Genomic DNA, 18,745 nt, shown 5'->3' with positions numbered 1-18,745 from the left:
GCTTATACAGCTCTGAGCAGTGCGTGTTATTTTTTTTTTTCTCTTTGAGCAGTATTTTCTAATAGAACAATTTCTTCTGATAAAACCTTCTGGGACACAACTTATACAATATTTTAGACACATACTATACTGGCTAGAATAAGGATCTCCGTATCAACAGAGAGATAAAAGCTGTTACTAAAGGGCTCTTAGCAGCCAGTTTTATTTTTACAAACTATGCAGAATTTTTTTAATAAAGTATATTTGAAAAACCCTTTTCTATAAATTATTAGAAATTTTCTCAAAGAGCAATTACACTTTATGTGGAATGTATCACTAATCTTATCATATTACTCATTGAACCTTTTTTTTTTAATTTCCTGATTCAAACTTTTTTTGTCCTTGATAATGGGGGCTACAATGTTGCCTGAGCTCAGCAGTGGTTACAGCAGCCTCACAGACCGCAATAGACTGCAGCAGATGTGTTCTTGTCCAGCTTTATGGTGCGGCCACACATGCTCCTAGAGGCTAGCACCCAAGACACGTGTGATTGGGAACCAGCACATGGTGTCTTTCATTTAAAGAATACAAGATACATGGTGCTGGATACCGGGCCGGGCACCCTATTCTGGTGTTGGATTTGTAAATGCAACTCTATCATAAAATTATAGTAAAATTGGCAATATGAGTGCATATAAATAATAAGGCAATGGAGATATCACTTGCAAAGTCCTTGAAACAGTGTGAGGTCTTGTAGGTAGAGGTCGCACTAACATTTAATAATACTCCTATCACCATTTTTGAGGAGGAGTAGTTTAAGCGGAGGAGGAGTATACATTTTTATAATGCATGATGTAAAATTACTATAATGGTGCACAAGCTTTTTTTTGTCTCCTCAAAAATGTTAACCTAGACCCCCCCCAATTTCCCTGTCCAGACCATGGATGACGCCCCAGACCCCCTTGACCACACATCACAAGAGTGTCCATATCTACCAAAAATTATAAGAGATCATAAACCAACTAAGAAAGTAGCCGACTGCTATATAAGCACCTCCATTTATAACCCTGTCTAAGCAGCAGCCTGATGCAGATGTTACACTGATGTGATTACTCACTTTGGATCTCAGTCACCAGTTCTCTGGTTGATCTCATGTGAGCAGATTTTCCTTTGGTACAGCCCCAGCATGGCAAATGTGCAACAACTAAAGTCCAGAGATGGTGGCATGTAGACTGGGCGTGGCTGTTAATGCATCAGCCTATTTTGACCTGGCTATGCTGCTTGTGGAGGGGTTAATGCGATCTCTGCTTGTGGAGACACCAGGTCCACTGAACACTTTAATGTCTGGTAAATCTAGATTTTTTTTTTTTCAACCTTTGCCTTTTACAATTACAGGATGTATATGAAAAGAATTGTGGAAACAAGTTAAGGCAATTTTTATTTTTCACAAGTTTCATTTAAGAGTGGAATTTATGTAAAATATTTGCTTTAAGGCAAATTTCACATATTAACTTTGTTGCTGTTCCATGTGCTATATGTGCTGCTTAAAAAGTTATGAACATTAGTTTTTCTACATTATTATCACTCTTTATACATAGCTGCACTTATTTGGAGTTACTTAAGAAAATTCAGATGATCTTTTACTAGCTGCACCAACGGCAGGTATTCATAGATTGATCAGGTGTTCCTTGTCTCTTACTCCGATACATCTCCTTTCTGCAAATTTCTGCACACTGGCAAAAAAAACTAAAAAGAATTTTAATATAATTTTTTTCAACCATATTATATTGTTTTTTTTGTGGAGTACATATTACTGGTATTCTAGTACATGTACTAGTACGGTGATCTACCTTCTAGTGAAGGTAGATGCTACGTCTTCTGTTCACTTTCCGTTCCCCACAGAGTTTTGTGTATGGACACTATGGACTCTAAATAATGAAAGGAAGTGCCAAAAGCTGCCGACTTCTAATGTAGTCACCATACTATTCTGCATACCTCCGAATTGGAGCTGCACTGTTTGGTATGAATCATTTCTCTTTTCCAAAACGCTACAATAGTTAATTCAGTGTGTCGCTTCTTATTATTGTTTTTAATTTCTACTATTTAATTTTAAAATCCTATTAATAATGAATTTAGCCAGAAAGTATAATTAACACTTAATATAAGCAGTGTAGTGACCATTGTATATAAGAGTCAGCCTGCGCCAGAGCCTAGTGGACCACTCCATAGGGCTGATACTTAACCATTACCTCTGTAGAACCCACGTTCAACTCTTACTCAAGCTTAAAGCAGGTGTGGATCCCGATGAGTGAGGATTATCATTGAGTAGAGTTGTTCCTCCTCTATTTTCACTCCACTCCTGGTTTGAACATCAAACACTGCATCTGAAAAACTGAACGTGTGGATGCACCCTCAATGGCAATTTTTTGTCTTAGAAGGAGACATGTTCTGTGCCTGTTTCCAAAGGCTTCACCTGTGAGGTTTTTATTATTCACCCTATGAAGTTGCCATGACTGTGTTAAAGAGCCGGGGATTATGGGGGATTTTTAAATGGATCTTTCCAAGAACTGCAGAGTGTTTTTTAGTCTGTTGAGAAAAATGTCTCAAGCAGTGAGACATTAAAAAAAATTGATGTAGTTTCCACTCCATGGCAAGAAAATGATGAACTACAAAAAATGACTTAATTAATTTGCCCGACTATGACTCGAAAGCAGAATTCTATTGCTCATGGGCCTGTTTTGTGCTGATTCAATATATCTTGGTCCATAACCTGTAGCACTCATCTGAAACCTACACAGACACTGGGTTTATTTATCTCTCCCTTATCCCCTCTCCCCTTGGTTTTCCTTCCTTTGTCCCCCTCTCTCTTCCTCATGTAGCTTGCTGCCCCGACAGTAAAAGATGCATTACTGTATTGTTTGCTGTTGTTGTTGTCATTGTGGAGACATGACTGGAAATCTGTGAAATCTACGACTCTCTTCATCTGTTCATTGTTTAGTTTAGTATAATGCTTCAGAAATGGAAATTTTGTGCATTGTGCTTTTATTTGCCATTTTACAATGTAGTCAATAAAACCAATTAGGCAAATAAAATACGTCTGAACATAAATTAGACTTTATAAGTGTGTGCTTAGATCATTTTTCTTTTTGCTTTACCTGAAAAAGATTTTAGGTTCATGAAATTCAAAGAATTTGGGGTCAAATATAGAATGTGTTCCCACGTCTGAAGAAAGTAATTGCATTAAAGAAAAACTAGACAGATGCGATAATGGAACAAAATCGAGCTTTATCAGGTAAAAATATATAAATATAAAAACATTTTAAAAAGCCCCCAAACAAGAGGGGGGGTGATAAAAAAACAAATAGTCCCCCTGATCCCAATATAAATAATAAATAAGCTAACTGTAGTGTGAGATAAGAATGCAGTGAGCAAAGAATGTTAAGTATAAACAAGTCTTTTATACATGGCAGTCAAGCAAAATAATTACCACGAAAAAGGTGGATGAGTATACAATACAACACTAAATGTGGCCCATAGCATGTAAGCTAAAAACTGCAGTGATGAAAAAAGTAAGCAAACCAATAAGGGGATCAACATTTCCCTTTGTGCTTTCGAGTTTTAGTGGTGGACTCATTGCCAGGTAGGGGGGTTCTTTATGATGTAAAGAGTAACTGTAAATATTTTTTTTTTCTCACAAATCAATAGCTCTTGGGATGTAAAACAACTTTGCCGATTATCTTTGTTACCTAAATCCAGCAATTTCTTCGCTATACCCATCAGATTACTGCATTGCTGCAGTAGCTGGTTCCTCTTCCTGTGCTGACAAGCTCTGGAGTCATAGTTCCTCAGGGGACACCCTGAGGAAGCCCGTTTAGAGTGCGATACGCGTGGGGCATCATTGGTCTCCCTCTCCCCTTGATAACATCTGCCTGGTAATGTGAATTTATTTGCTTATTTGTTTGCTTACTCATCACTGCAGTTTTTAGCTTACATGCTATGGGACACATTTAGTATTGTATTGTATACTCATCCACCTAATGCTAAATTACTTTGAGAGAGAGAGAGAGAGTACAAGGCATCATGGTCTGTGTGGACACGCTAACTGGCCTCAGCTTGAGGGCATAGACAGAGAGAAATTAGTCTCCGCCCACTTCACCACTGGTGAGAAAGATTTCTGTCAAACACTTTCAGAACAGAAAATGCCAGAACTTTGGAAAGACAAGGGTGAGCAGCACAACGTAGGCATCGTTCTGTTTGTTTTCAAAGGGTGAATAATTTGGTAACCTCATTATAACTTTACAGTTACGCTTTAAACATATGTCATCTACTGTGTAAAATAAAATCTAATTTATCCTGTTATCAGTCATTTCTGGATGAGAAAAACTGATTGTACAAGCACTAGATAAACAGAAATTACAGGACCATAGTCAATTTCTGAAAATTGTCAGTTTTTGCTTTTAAGCTCAAAATATTTGGTCTTTTTGCCCTTCCCACCCCGTTCTTCTACTTCCAACATAACAGACAGATTTGGCTGTTTAGAGCAGAAAAGCTTGACATGTTTTGTACTGATCATTACCTTGGCTCGGAGGGCAGTCCGTTTTTATTTCATTTTTTTTAGTAAATTGTTTTTACTATGCAGGATTCTAAATAAATTGCGGAAATAAACATAGAAAATCATTTGAAGTGGATAGGTCATTGGTATCAGAATGGTGGGGCATTGCTGATCTGCTAATACTTGTAGTCTTCGGCATCAGGGAATGGATTCTCTGTATAGTAGCCAAGGTAAAAACAGCAGCTGTGTGCCCGATGAAACTGCAGTACCTGGTTTCGGCCAGCATAGAGTGAATAGAGCTGGATTGATTACTGTACTGTTAATCCAGTAATGGCAGGCTGCCTGGATCTACTGATGGCTGGGGATCCGCAATGAAGCCTCTAGTGGAGACACATACAGTGAAATGTATGGCATTATAACTTAGCATCAGTAAGTGTGAACCTCTACTTTGGTGTGTGGAGGAGGGGCACGAGTATGAACCTAGTTTATTTAGTTTAATGGACAGAATGAAATTAAAATTTTCGTAGATTTCTTTCGCATTTAATAGAAAATGTATATGTTCTCACTGAACAGATTTCTGTAGGAAACATGACTGCTGTGCTCCAGCTTTTCTATGTTACTATGGATTCTGAGCTTTTGAAAAAAATGAAATAAAATTAAAAAATCTAAAAAAAAAAAAAAAGCCGGGCCAATACCATTGAAAAGTGAGTTTTTTTTGTTGAATGAGATGAAGACACACTACTTCCTTTCTGTTCACTTTGAGATAAACCTTGTAGCCTGAAGGTCTTATTTTGAGGATTAATACTAACATAATCATATGAAGACAAATAGACCTTGCAACTACCAGACGTTGCTTTTGAAATATCTGCTGTAAAAAGCCTCTACTTGTTATTGGACGTTCTGTTTTATAATCCTGTTCTTCACTGCTCTTTCGGATACATTTATTGCTGTCATTCACCACCAGTACATGTAACATGTCAATAGAATACATGCATGTTACAGCTGTTAGGTTTTTGGAGTTAAATAAGGCTATATTTACAAGAATAAACACATTTTCAGCTGCATTTTTTCATGGACTATGGGTAGCTCTTCATTTTTACTAACCCGTTCAATTTTAATAGGGGAATCAAATCAAATAGAGATTTCGCTCTATTGTTTTATGACTTCACACAGTTTCTAAAGTCTGTCATGTGTATCAAATCTTACTTATAATGTCTAAAAATACTTAAAATACAATTTCATAACGCCAGTTGAATTCTTAATACAATTTGCCTATAAGGTTAGAGACATATACTTTACAATATTTGTAATATATACTTTAATTTAGGCCGCATATCCATCAATGAATCTGCCTCAGAATTTGCACCAGTAATCGACATTCAACATTGAAAATATAAAACCACCAACACATGCTGCTTAGCATTTTTTCACCACTGCACTGCTAATATACATCCCAGAGACTTAACTACAACCGTTCCAACCTGTGTGTCTTATAATAATTCCTTTACAGGCGGTCCCCTACTTAAGAACACTCAACTTACATACGACCCCTAGTTACAAACGGACCTCTGGATATTGGTAATTTATTGTACTTTAGTCCTAGGCTACAATGATCAGCTATAACAGTTATCACAGGTGTTTGTAATGAAGCTTTCGTGTTAATCCTGATTCTAATGACAACCCAACATTTTTTAAAATCCAATTGTCACAGAGACCAAAAAAGTTCTGGCTGGGATTACAATGATAATATATACAGTCCCGACTAATATACAAACTCAACTTAAGAACAAACCTACAGACCCTATCTTGTATGTAACCCGGGGACTGCCTGTATTTATATAGCGCACACAGATTACGCACCGCTACACAGAGCTTGCCAAATCCTGTCTTCAGCCTAAGATAGATTTGCAAAGTGCCCAACATTGACTTGATGCAGGTTTTAAGATTTTCCTTAACATTTCTTTAAATCTTAAAGTGCAACAACATTTTTGAAACAAATCATTTTTCATTGCAGAAATAATTAGTGCAGGGGAAAATAGTAATCTTTGTGCCTTTATTCTGCTTTTTTCTCCTGTAGTGAGCAGCATAACTGAAAACCTTCTGAGGTCTGTCCATAGTCAGATAAGAAAGCTAAAGTTTATAAAGTTTTATTTTGAAATACACTGGACTCGTAAACTATGTGTCTAGCGTATTTTTTGGCACACCTAGTAGCCAAACGCACACAATGGGGGTCATTTACTAAGGGCCCGATTCGCGTTTTCCCGACGTGTTACCCGAATATTTCCGATTTGCGCCGCTTGTACATGAATTGCCCCGGGTTTTTGGCGCACGCGATCGGATTGTGGCGCATCGGGGCCGGCATGCGCGCGACAGAAATCGGGGGGGCGTGGCCGAACGAAAACCCGACGTATTCGGAAAAACCGCCGCATTTAAAAAACGAAAATGTGTCGCTTGGGGAGCGCTCACCTTCACCTTCTATGGGATGGTGCATTCCGGGGCGTTAAGATTATTTTCGGCGCTGCAGCGCCACCTGGTGGACGGCGGAGGAACTACCATCTTAAATCCCAGCCGGACCCGAATCCTGTGCAGAGAACGCGCCGCTGGATCGCGAATGGGCCGGGTAAGTAAATGTGCCCCAATGTTTTTTGTTGTACCATTTTAGCTAATGGTATTCTTGTTTTATCATCTAGGCACTGAATGATTCATATGATAATTATCAGAAGCCACATAAGTCAGAAAACTAATATAGACTTTAATATATATATATATATATATATATATATATTATACATATATACTCGAGTATAAGCCTAGTTTTTTGGCACAAAAAAAATGTGCTGAAACCCCAAACCCGGCTTACATACTGGGGGATATGGGCTGGCAGGCTATAAACTGAGGGGCAGGTGCTGGCTATATACTATGGGGCAGGGTCCGGCAGGCTATATACTGGGGAGGCTGTGACTATATATACTCGAGTCAATAGGTTTTCCCAGGTTTTTGTGGTAAAATTAGGGGCCTCGGCTTATACTCGAGTATATACGGTACTATTATATTCCATTGCTTCTCCATTGGCTGGCTGTGCGGTCAATAAGATATTTGTTAGGACTGACTTTGTCTCTATAATGACCTCCGCTCCTTCCACTTAATTGTATTTACAGCGTTATGTTTACTTTTTTAGTTTCACTGCTAAATTGAATGGAGAAAATCACCTCCTTTACAGAGGACTTGCATTAAAAATTTAGATTTGTTTGGGAGTAAAACAAATTAATTGATTTAGAGTTTTCTCTGACCCTCATCTCCGAATAATGAATCTCCCGAGCGTCAATCTATTCCATAAGTGTCTTAATTATTTGCAGCAATGCGTTAATGAGAGAATGTGAGGATCCTCATGACCTGGAGTTCAGAAGCTTGTGTTTTGCTTCTGAAAGGAGAGAGAATCATTATTTTCTTGCTCCACAAGCAGACATGTTTATTTAATTCATTTAGGACTGGCATGCTGTACTGCGAGTCTTGGTGTGGTGGAGCCGTGAACCCTCACTTATTGTTCTATTCCCCTACGAGCACAGCTTTTCTCATCCCCATCCGTACGGTCTCTGCGGATATCTCCTACTGCAGTAAACACGGCACATCAATGATGAAACGCAGCACATCTGTTGCAGTTCTCTTCTATCAGGTTTCTTGTCAGATTCTTGAATTGACGTTTAGTTGTCCCTTTATTTGGTTTTCCTGCATGGATAATGATTGTGTCAAAGATAGTATTGGCTCGCAGAAGATGATGGGGGACAGCTACTGTCTGCGGTTATGCTGACAGAGGGTGTTTTGTAATATTGTGTTGGAATGAGAGAGTAGTATGCTGTATAAGCTATGGCCACAGTCTAACTATATCTCTATGTATGTACATGATGACAGACGCGTAGCATTATTATCAAAAGACATCAACTGAGATTACTATTATATTTACCATTATGGTACCCTTATCCTGACTGTGTTCTGGAAGGAAAAATCTTTGTAGTGTCATTCTGTATAGAAACGGCTATAGATGAGGAGCCTGGAGACGGAAAAGGATCTGCTGATATCAGCACTTGTATAGACAGACACTTGAAAGAGTTTTTGAGCTAGTAGACATCTGTACCCAGCTGATGAGCATTTCTATAGTTATTACTAGAGATGAGCGAACATGCTCGTCCGAGCTTGATGCTCGGTCGAGCATTAGGGTACTCGAAACTGCTCGTTACTCGGACGAATACTTCGCCCGCTCGAGAAAATGGCAGCTCCCGCCGTTTTGCTTTTTGGCGGCCAGAAACAGAGCCAATCACAAGCCAGGAGACTCTGCACTCCACCCAGCATGACGTGGTACCCTTACACGTCGATAGCAGTGGTTGGCTGGCCAGATCAGGTGACCCTGGGATAGACTAGCCGCTGGCCGCGCTGCTCGGATCATTCTGTCTCTGGATGCCGCTAGGGAGAGAGCTGCTGCTGCTCAGGGAAAGCGTTAGGGTGTTCTATTAGCTTACTGTTAGGCAGGAGTGATTCTCAAAGAACCCAACAGCCCTTCTTAGGGCTACAATAACGTTCTACTTTTTTTATTTTAATTTGCATATTTTACCATTTTGTGAGGAATTAGCAGGGGGACTTGCTACCGTTGTGTTTAGCTCTTAGTGGCACACATATCCATAGCAAAGACCGAAGTGGGAAAATTCAGTAGGGGTTGGATTTCTATTAGGCAATAACTCAGTGTCATCTCATCTGGCATAGTACTGTGCTTCCTTTGATACTTGGCTAGAAAATAGCCATAGGAGAATACAAACAGCTTCTTGAAGCCTACAGTAGCGTTCTATATATTTGATTTCTGGTTGATCTGCTGGTGGCTGTAGTTTCTGCAGTGCATGTACTTGCCAATTCTGAGCAATTTGTAGTGAGACTTGCGACCGCTGTGTTCTGCGCTTAGTGGCGCACATATCCATAGCAAAGGCTGAAGTGGCAAAATTCTGTAGGGGTTGGATTTCTATTAGGCAATAACTCAGTGTCATCTCATCTGGCATAGTACTGTGCTTCCTTTGATACTTGGCTAGAAAATAGCCATAGGAGAATACAAACAGCTTCTTGAAGCCTACAGTAGCGTTCTATATATTTGATTTCTGGTTGATCTGCTGGTGGCTGTAGTTTCTGCAGTGCATGTACTTGCCAATTCTGAGCAATTTGTAGTGAGACTTGCGACCGCTGTGTTCTGCGCTTAGTGGCGCACATATCCATAGCAAAGGCTGAAGTGGCAAAATTCAGTAGGGGTTGGATTTCTATTAGGCAATAACTCAGTGTCATCTCATCTGGCATAGTACTGTGCTTCCTTTGATACTTGGCTAGAAAATAGCCATAGGAGAATACAAACAGCTTCTTGAAGCCTACAGTAGCGTTCTATATATTTGATTTCTGGTTGATCTGCTGGTGGCTGTAGTTTCTGCAGTGCATGTACTTGCCAATTCTGAGCAATTTGTAGTGAGACTTGCGACCGCTGTGTTCTGCGCTTAGTGGCGCACATATCCATAGCAAAGGCTGAAGTGGCAAAATTCAGTAGGGGTTGGATTTCTATTAGGCAATAACTCAGTGTCATCTCATCCGGCATAGTACTGTGCTTCCTTTGATACTTGGCTAGAAAATAGCCATAGGAGAATACAAACAGCTTCTTGAAGCCTACAGTAGCGTTCTATATATTTGATTTCTGGTTGATCTGCTGGTGGCTGTAGTTTCTGCAGTGCATGTACTTGCCAATTCTGAGCAATTTGTAGTGAGACTTGCGACCGCTGTGTTCTGCGCTTAGTGGCGCACATATCCATAGCAAAGGCTGAAGTGGCAAAATTCAGTAGGGGTTGGATTTCTATTAGGCAATAACTCAGTGTCATCTCATCCGGCATAGTACTGTGCTTCCTTTGATACTTGGCTAGAAAATAGCCATAGGAGAATACAAACAGCTTCTTGATCTTGAAGCCTACAGTAGCGTTCTATATATTTGATTTCTGGTTGATCTGCTGGTGGCTGTAGTTTCTGCAGTGCATGTACTTGCCAATTCTGAGCAATTTGTAGTGGGACTTGCGACCGCTGTGTTCTGCGCTTAGTGGCGCACATATCCATAGCAAAGGCCGAAGTGGCAAAATTCAGTAGGGGTTGGATTTCTATTAGGCAATAACTCAGTGTCATCTCATCCGGCATAGTACTGTGCTTCCTTTGATACTTGGCTAGAAAATAGCCATAGGAGAATACAAACAGCTTCTTGAAGCCTACAGTAGCGTTCTATATATTTGATTTCTGGTTGATCTGCTGGTGGCTGTAGTTTCTGCAGTGCATGTACTTGCCAATTCTGAGCAATTTGTAGTGAGACTTGCGACCGCTGTGTTCTGCGCTTAGTGGCGCACATATCCATAGCAAAGGCTGAAGTGGCAAAATTCAGTAGGGGTTGGATTTCTATTAGGCAATAACTCAGTGTCATCTCATCCGGCATAGTACTGTGCTTCCTTTGATACTTGGCTAGAAAATAGCCATAGGAGAATACAAACAGCTTCTTGATCTTGAAGCCTACAGTAGCGTTCTATATATTTGATTTCTGGTTGATCTGCTGGTGGCTGTAGTTTCTGCAGTGCATGTACTTGCCAATTCTGAGCAATTTGTAGTGGGACTTGCGACCGCTGTGTTCTGCGCTTAGTGGCGCACATATCCATAGCAAAGGCCGAAGTGGCAAAATTCAGTAGGGGTTGGATTTCTATTAGGCAATAACTCAGTGTCATCTCATCCGGCATAGTACTGTGCTTCCTTTGATACTTGGCTAGAAAATAGCCATAGGAGAATACAAACAGCTTCTTGATCTTGAAGCCTACAGTAGCGTTCTATATATTTGATTTCTGGTTGATCTGCTGGTGGCTGTAGTTTCTGCAGTGCATGTACTTGCCAATTCTGAGCAATTTGTAGTGGGACTTGCGACCGCTGTGTTCTGCGCTTAGTGGCGCACATATCCATAGCAAAGGCCGAAGTGGCAAAATTCAGTAGGGGTTGGATTTCTATTAGGCAATAACTCAGTGTCATCTCATCTGGCATAGTACTGTGCTTCCTTTGATACTTGGCTAGAAAATAGCCATAGCAATAGGATAGCATTGTTTGGTTTTAAAAACTCAAAAAAAAACAAAAAACACAAAAAAAAAAAAAAAAACACAAAAAAAAACAAAAAAAAGTAAAAAAAAAAATAAAGTTATAACTCTCATTTTAAAAATGTTTAACCCGAGGGCTAGGGGTAGAGGACGAGGGCGGGGACGTGGGCGTCCAACTACTGCAGGGGTCAGAGGCCGTGGTCCTGGGCGGGGTGAGACACCACCTGCTGATGAGGGAGCAGGGGAACGCCGCAGAGCTACACTCCCTAGGTTCATGTCTGAAGTTACTGGGACTCGTGGTAGAGCACTGTTGAGGCCAGAACAGTGCGAACAGGTGATGTCGTGGATTGCTGACAATGCTTCGAGCAATTTGTCCACCACCAGTCAGTCTTCCACGCAGTCCACCCATGTCACCGAAATCGCCACTCCTCCAGCTCCTGCACCTCAGCCTCCTCCCCCCCAGTCTGCCCCCTCCCAGGAAAATTTGGCATTTGAACCGGCATACTCTGAGGAACTGTTTTCTGGACCCTTCCCACAGTCACAAACCACTTGTCCGGTTGCTGCTGAGCAATTTTCCGATGCCCAGGTTTTCCACCAGTCACAGTCTGTGGGTGATGATGACCTTCTTGACGTAGTGGAAGTGTGTAAAGAGGTGTCCGACGATGAGGAGACACGGTTGTCAGACAGTGGGGAAGTTGTTGTCAGGGCAGGAAGTCCGAGGGGGGAGCAGACTGAGGGATCGGAGGATGATGAGGTGACAGACCCAAGCTGGGTTGAGAGGCCGGGTGAACACAGTGCTTCTGAGACGGAGGAGAGTCCTCGACCTGAACAGGTTGGAAGAGGCAGTGGTGGGGCCAGACGGAGAGGCAGGGCCAGAGCTGGTGCATCAGCGCCACTGTCAACTAGTGAAGCTCCCGTGGTGAGGGCTCTTGCGGCGAGGGCTAGATCTTCAGAAGTGTGGAGGTTCTTTAAGGAAACACCGGATGACCGACGGACTGTGGTGTGCAACATTTGCCAAACCAGGCTCAGCAGGGGTTCCACCACTACTAGCTTAACTACCACCAGTATGCGCAGGCATATGAATGCTAAGCACCCCACTCAGTGGCAACAAGCCCGTTCACCTCCGGCCGTGCACACCACTGCTCCTTCCCCTGTGTCAGCTGCTAGTCAGCCCCCTGCCCAGGACCCTGGCACAAAAACCCCATCGTCGCCTCCACGATCCTCCACAGCATCCACCAGCGTTCAGCTCTCCATACCCCAGACGCTGGAGCGGAAACGCAAATATAGTGCAACCCACCCGCACGCCCAAGCCCTTAATGTGCACATCTCCAGATTGCTTAGCCTGGAGATGCTGCCCTATAGGCTAGTAGAGACCGAGGCCTTTCGCAACCTCATGGCGGCGGCCGCCCCTCGGTATTCGGTCCCCAGCCGCCACTACTTTTCCCGATGTGCCGTCCCAGCCCTGCACCAGCACGTGTCAGACAACATCATCCGTGCCCTGACCAACGCCGTTTCTGACAAGGTCCACCTGACCACGGACACGTGGACGAGTGCTGCCGGGCAGGGCCACTATATATCGCTGACGGCACATTGGGTTAACTTGGTGGAGGCTGGGACCGAGTCTGACCCTGGGGCTGCTCATATACTGCCGACGCCGAGGATTGCGGGGCCTACCTCGGTCCAGGTGTTTCAGGCCTACTATGCCTCCTCCTCCTCCCACCCCTCCTCCACCTCCTCCTCCGAACTACCATCCGTGGGCACGGCGCCATCAGTCGGTAGCTCTAGGCACAGCAGCAGTGCCGTCGCTAAGCGACAGCAGGCGGTGCTCAAACTGCTGAGCCTAGGCGACAAAAGGCACACCGCCCAAGAGCTATTACAGGGCATCACGGCGCAGACTGATCTGTGGCTGGCACCGCTGAACCTCAAGCCGGGAATGGTTGTGTGTGACAACGGCCGTAACCTGGTGGCGGCTCTGCAACTCGGCAGACTGACACATGTGCCATGCCTGGCCCATGTGTTAAATCTGATAGTGCAGCGTTTCCTCAAGACATACCCCAATCTGTCTGATTTGCTCACGAAGGTGCGCCGCATCTGTGCGCATTTCAGGAAGTCCAGCCCAGATGCTGCCACTCTCAGGGCAGCGCAGCGCCGCCTCCAACTGCCCGCTCACCGACTGTTGTGCGACGTGCCCACGAGGTGGAATTCAACACTGACCATGTTATCCAGAGTTTACCAGCAGCGCAGAGCGATTGTAGACTGCCAGATGTCAACTTCCACCAGAACTGGTAGTCAGGTCAGTCAGCTTCCTCAAGTCTACAATGAGGAGTGGACGTGGATGTCTGATATCTGTCAGGTGCTGAGTAACTTTGAGGAGTCAACACAGATGGTCAGTGGCGATGCCGCCATCATCAGCCTCACCATCCCGCTGCTTGGCCTGTTGAAAAACTCTCTGGTCAGCATGAAGTCGGAAGCTTTGCGCTCGTCACAAGAGACGGGGGAAGAATATTCCCTTGTTGATAGCCAAAGCACCCTGAGGTCTGTTTCTCAGCGCATATCGGAGGAGGTGGAGGTGGAGGAGGATGAGGAGGAAGAGGAGGAGAATGTTGGCGAGACACAAGAGGGGACCATTGTTGAGTCCTTCACTGTTCAGCGTGTATGGGCAGAAGAAGAGGAGTTGGAGGAGGAGGAAATGGACAGTCAGGCCAGTGAGGGGAGTGAATTCTTACGCGTTGGTACTCTGGCGCATATGGCAGATTTCATGCTAGGCTGCCTATCCCGTGACCCTCGCGTTCAAAGAATTTATTCCAGCACCGATTACTGGGTGTTCACTCTCCTGGACCCACGGTACAAGCAAAATCTTCCCACTCTCATCCCTGGAGAGGAAAGGAGTGTGAGAATGCATGAATACCAGCAGGCCCTGGTGCACAAGCTGAAACAGTATTTCCCTTCTGACAGCGCTAGCGGCAGAGTGCGTAGTTCTGCGGGACAAGTAGCGAGGGAGAGTAGGCGAGCAGGCAGCTTGTCCAGCACTGGCAAGGGTACGCTTTACAAGGCTTTTGCCAGCTTTATGTCACCCCAGCAAGACACTGTCACCTGTCCCCAGTCTCGGCAGAGTAGGGCTGATCTTTACAGAAAGATGGTGAGGGAGTACGTAGCTGACCATACCATCGTCCTAAATGATCACACAGCTCCCTACAACTACTGGGTTTCAAAGCTGGACATGTGGCACGAACTGGCGCTGTACGCCTTGGAGGTTCTTGCCTGCCCTGCCGCTAGCGTCTTGTCCGAGCGGGTTTTCAGTGCAGCTGGTGGCATCATCACCGATAAGCGTACACGCCTGTCGACTGACAGCGCTGACAGGCTGACGCTTATTAAAATGAATAAAGGCTGGATTTCTCAGAATTTCCAATCTCCACCAGGTGAAGGAAGCTCAACCTGAATAATTGATCCACTCCTCCTCCTCCTCCTCATTTTCCTCCTTCTCCTCCTCTTTGTACAGTAAAGCAGAGGAAAATGGCTATTTTTTGACAGGGCCCACTGGCTCTTGCTATAGTACTTCATGCATTTAATTTTTCTGGAGGGCCACCTACCCGGTCCTCTGTTTGAAACAATTTTTGTGAGTGCCACATACAGGCACTCAATCTATTCCATTTTTCTGGAGGGCCACCTACCCGGTCCTCTGTTTTAAAAAATTTTTGGGACTGCCACATACAGGCACTCAATCTATTCCATTTTACTGCAGGGCCACCTACCTGCTCCTCTGGTTTGAACAATTTTTGGGACTGCCACATACAGGCACTCAATCTATTCCATTTTACTGGAGGGCCACCTACCTGCTCCTCTGGTTTGAAACATTTTTGGGACTGCCACATACAGGCACTCAATCTATTCCATTTTACTGCAGGGCCACCTACCTGCTCCTCTGGTTTGAACAATTTTTGGGACTGCCACATACAGGCACTCAATCTATTCCATTTTACTGGAGGGCCACCTACCTGCTCCTCTGGTTTGAAACATTTTTGGGACTGCCACATACAGGCACTCAATCTATTCCATTTTACTGCAGGGCCACCTACCTGCTCCTCTGGTTTGAACAATTTTTGGGACTGCCACATACAGGCACTCAATCTATTCCATTTTACTGGAGGGCCACCTACCTGCTCCTCTGGTTTGAAACATTTTTGGGACTGCCACATACAGGCACTCAATCTATTCCATTTTACTGCAGGGCCACCTACCTGCTCCTCTGGTTTGAACAATTTTTGGGACTGCCACATACAGGCACTCAATCTATTCCATTTTACTGCAGGGCCACCTACCTGCTCCTCTGGTTTGAACAATTTTTGGGACTGCCACATACAGGCACTCAATCTATTCCATTTTACTGCAGGGCCACCTACCTGCTCCTCTGGTTTGAACAATTTTTGGGACTGCCACATACAGGCACTCAATCTATTCCATTTTACTGCAGGGCCACCTACCTGCTCCTCTGGTTTGAACAATTTTTGGGACTGCCACATACAGGCACTCAATCTATTCCATTTTACTGGAGGGCCACCTACCTGCTCCTCTGGTTTGAAACATTTTTGGGACTGCCACATACAGGCACTCAATCTATCCCATTTTACTGGAGGGCCACCTACCTGCTCCTCTGGTTTGAAAAATGTTTGGGACTGCCACATACAGGCACTATCCAAATTAAATTGTCTCCATAGCAGCCTCCACACGTTGTCTCCATTGCTACCTCCAAAAGTCGTCCATATAGCTGCCTCCATACATCGTCCCTTTATCAAACGAGGTGTGTCAGGCAGAAATTTGGGTTGTTTTCATGGATTCCACATCAAAGTTGTTAACTTTGTCACCACCCTGCTGTGTAATCCCCAAAATATACTGGCAAACTTTTACCATTTAGGGATATTATTTCAGCGCTTCTTGCGCATCTGTTTACATTCCCCTCACCCGGCATATCCTAAACTTATAAGAACGCTACTACACTTGATCTTATACAAAAGGTTCTTAGAAGTGCTGTTTGGGGAGTAGCCTAGAGACAGGGGCTTGGATTGGCGAAAGCTCGCCTGGCAGCGGAACGCCAGCTCCATGCGCATCATGCGCTTCTTGCGCATCTGTTTACATTCCCCTCACCCGCCATATCCCAAACTTATAAGAACGCTACTACACTTAACTTGGTGCAGGCTGGGACCGAGTCTGACCCTGGGGCTGGTCATATACTGCCGACGCAGAGAATTGCGGGGCCTACCTCGGTCCAGGTCTCAAAGGCCTACTATACCTCCTCCCACCCCTCCTCCACCTCCTCCTCCTCCGAATTACCATCCGTGGGCATGGCGCCATCAGTCGGTAGCTCTAGGCACAGCAGCAGTGCCGTCGCTAAGCGACAGCAGGCGGTGCTGAAACTGCTGAGCCTAGGCGATAAAAGGCACACCGCCCAAGAGCTATTACAGGGCATTCCACATCAAAGTTGTTAACTTTGTCGCCACCCTGCTGTGTAATCCCCAAAATATACTTGCAAACTTTTACCATTTAGGGATATTATTTCAGCGCTTCTTGCGCATCTGTTTACATTCCCCTCACCCGGCATATCCTAAACTTATAAGAACGCTACTACACTTGATCTTATACAAAAGGTTCTTAGAAGTGCTGTTTGGGGAGTAGCCTAGAGACAGGGGCTTGGATTGGCGAAAGCTCGCCTGGCAGCGGAGCGCCAGCTCCATGCCAAGATCCAACTAACATAGTTTTAACTGCAGCACCTTTAATCTACTACTAGTTCACTGCCTCCATACATGGTCCCCTTATCAAACGAGCTGTGTCAGGCAGAATTTTGGGTTGTTTTCATGGCTTCCATGTTAACTTTGTCGCCACCCTGCTGTGTAATCCACAAAATATACTGGCAAACTTTTATCATGTACCGATATTATTTGAGCGCTTCTTGCTCACCTCCTTTGGTTCCTCTCTGCCACCCATTGGTTTGAAGCCTGAGTCCATTTAGGGTATGTCGCCATGCCACTCTCTAGCCTGCTGCCGCTGCCTCTGCATGCCGTCCCCTATAGTGTCAGGGTCAATTATTGGATGTTTTAGATGCTATCTAGCTTCATTCTGTCACTCTGTCATGGCCATGCTGTTGCCCATAATTTTGGCATAATGGTGCGATTATGCAGCCTCAGAGGCATCCATGCATGCTGCCCCTGCTGTTTCCTGTCCATTTCCGTGGTGTTTCCATCCTTTTCTGAGGTTCCCAGGTGTTTGGCCAAGCTTCCCTGTGCAGAGCCTTGGTCCCCTTGAAAAATGCTCGAGTCTCCCATTGACTTCAATGGGGTTCGTTATTCGAGACGAGCACTCGAGCATCGGGAAAAGTTCGTCTCGAATAACGAGTACCCGAGCATTTTAGTGTTCGCTCATCTCTAGTTATTACATCTTCAAAATTCATTATCCTCGGGGTAGCTTCTATCAAGTAAACGGGAGTAGAGTTAATTTATGTCATCAAATGCAAATTGTGTATTGATTATTTAAATAGGAGCTATCACTACTCCTAACAAATCTATTGTAGCCATGAAATAACAATTTAAGATTATTTAGTCTTTTAATTGCATGTTGTGCAGTTCCACTTTTGTTTCTCTGACAAATTTATTAAATATTTATTGGACAATGTTGGCATGTAATCCCCCATTGAGCAACAGGTTTATTTCATGTAGGAGCACATAAAGTGCTCTGATAATAGATCTTAAATAGGCATATTAAAGGGGTTTTCCATTAATATCTGTTTCAAATGCCTCCAGGTTGTTGTTGTTGAGGTAAGTTAAAAATAAGAACACACACTCGCCCTGCTCTGACTCCCCATTCCTTTATTGACAAGGTACTTCTGATTTTGGGACACGTGCTTAACAGAAAGTTCAAGGGGGTCAAAGGTCCTGCTTCATCTAATGACTGGCCACCTCAAACCAGTGGACAACATGGAAAATTAAGTCCCCTGGAAGTGATGCCACATGTTTGATGAGGCCATTAATTTAATGATCGTGTTTTGCAATCCCCTGGAGGTTTTGGTTTGGTATAAAGCTTGAAACTGGAA

The 18,745-nt window shown here is 43.8% G+C and overlaps 1 protein-coding gene across 8 annotated transcripts in view; it reads left to right on the top strand.

Moving 5' to 3' along the window:
• RFX3 (regulatory factor X3) overlaps positions 1–18,745 on the top strand; it is a 166,804-nt gene that overhangs the window by 15,620 nt on the left and 132,439 nt on the right. For 2 of the 8 annotated variants that reach the window (XM_072151761.1, XM_072151720.1), the window contains exon 2: positions 3,144–3,271. The exons of the other annotated variants lie outside the window; for them this stretch is intronic. In XM_072151761.1, the coding sequence (XP_072007862.1) occupies positions 3,247–3,271 (25 nt within the window). In that variant the 5' untranslated portion in view covers positions 3,144–3,246. The remainder of the gene's footprint in view (positions 1–3,143; positions 3,272–18,745) is intronic. 8 annotated transcript variants of the gene reach the window in all.

This window comes from Engystomops pustulosus, chromosome 1, assembly GCF_040894005.1.
Source record: "Engystomops pustulosus chromosome 1, aEngPut4.maternal, whole genome shotgun sequence".
Classification (NCBI taxonomy): Eukaryota; Metazoa; Chordata; class Amphibia; order Anura; family Leptodactylidae; genus Engystomops; species Engystomops pustulosus.
The sequence above is the reverse complement of the archived record's forward strand: the minus strand, read 5'-3'. Positions and strand labels throughout refer to the sequence as shown.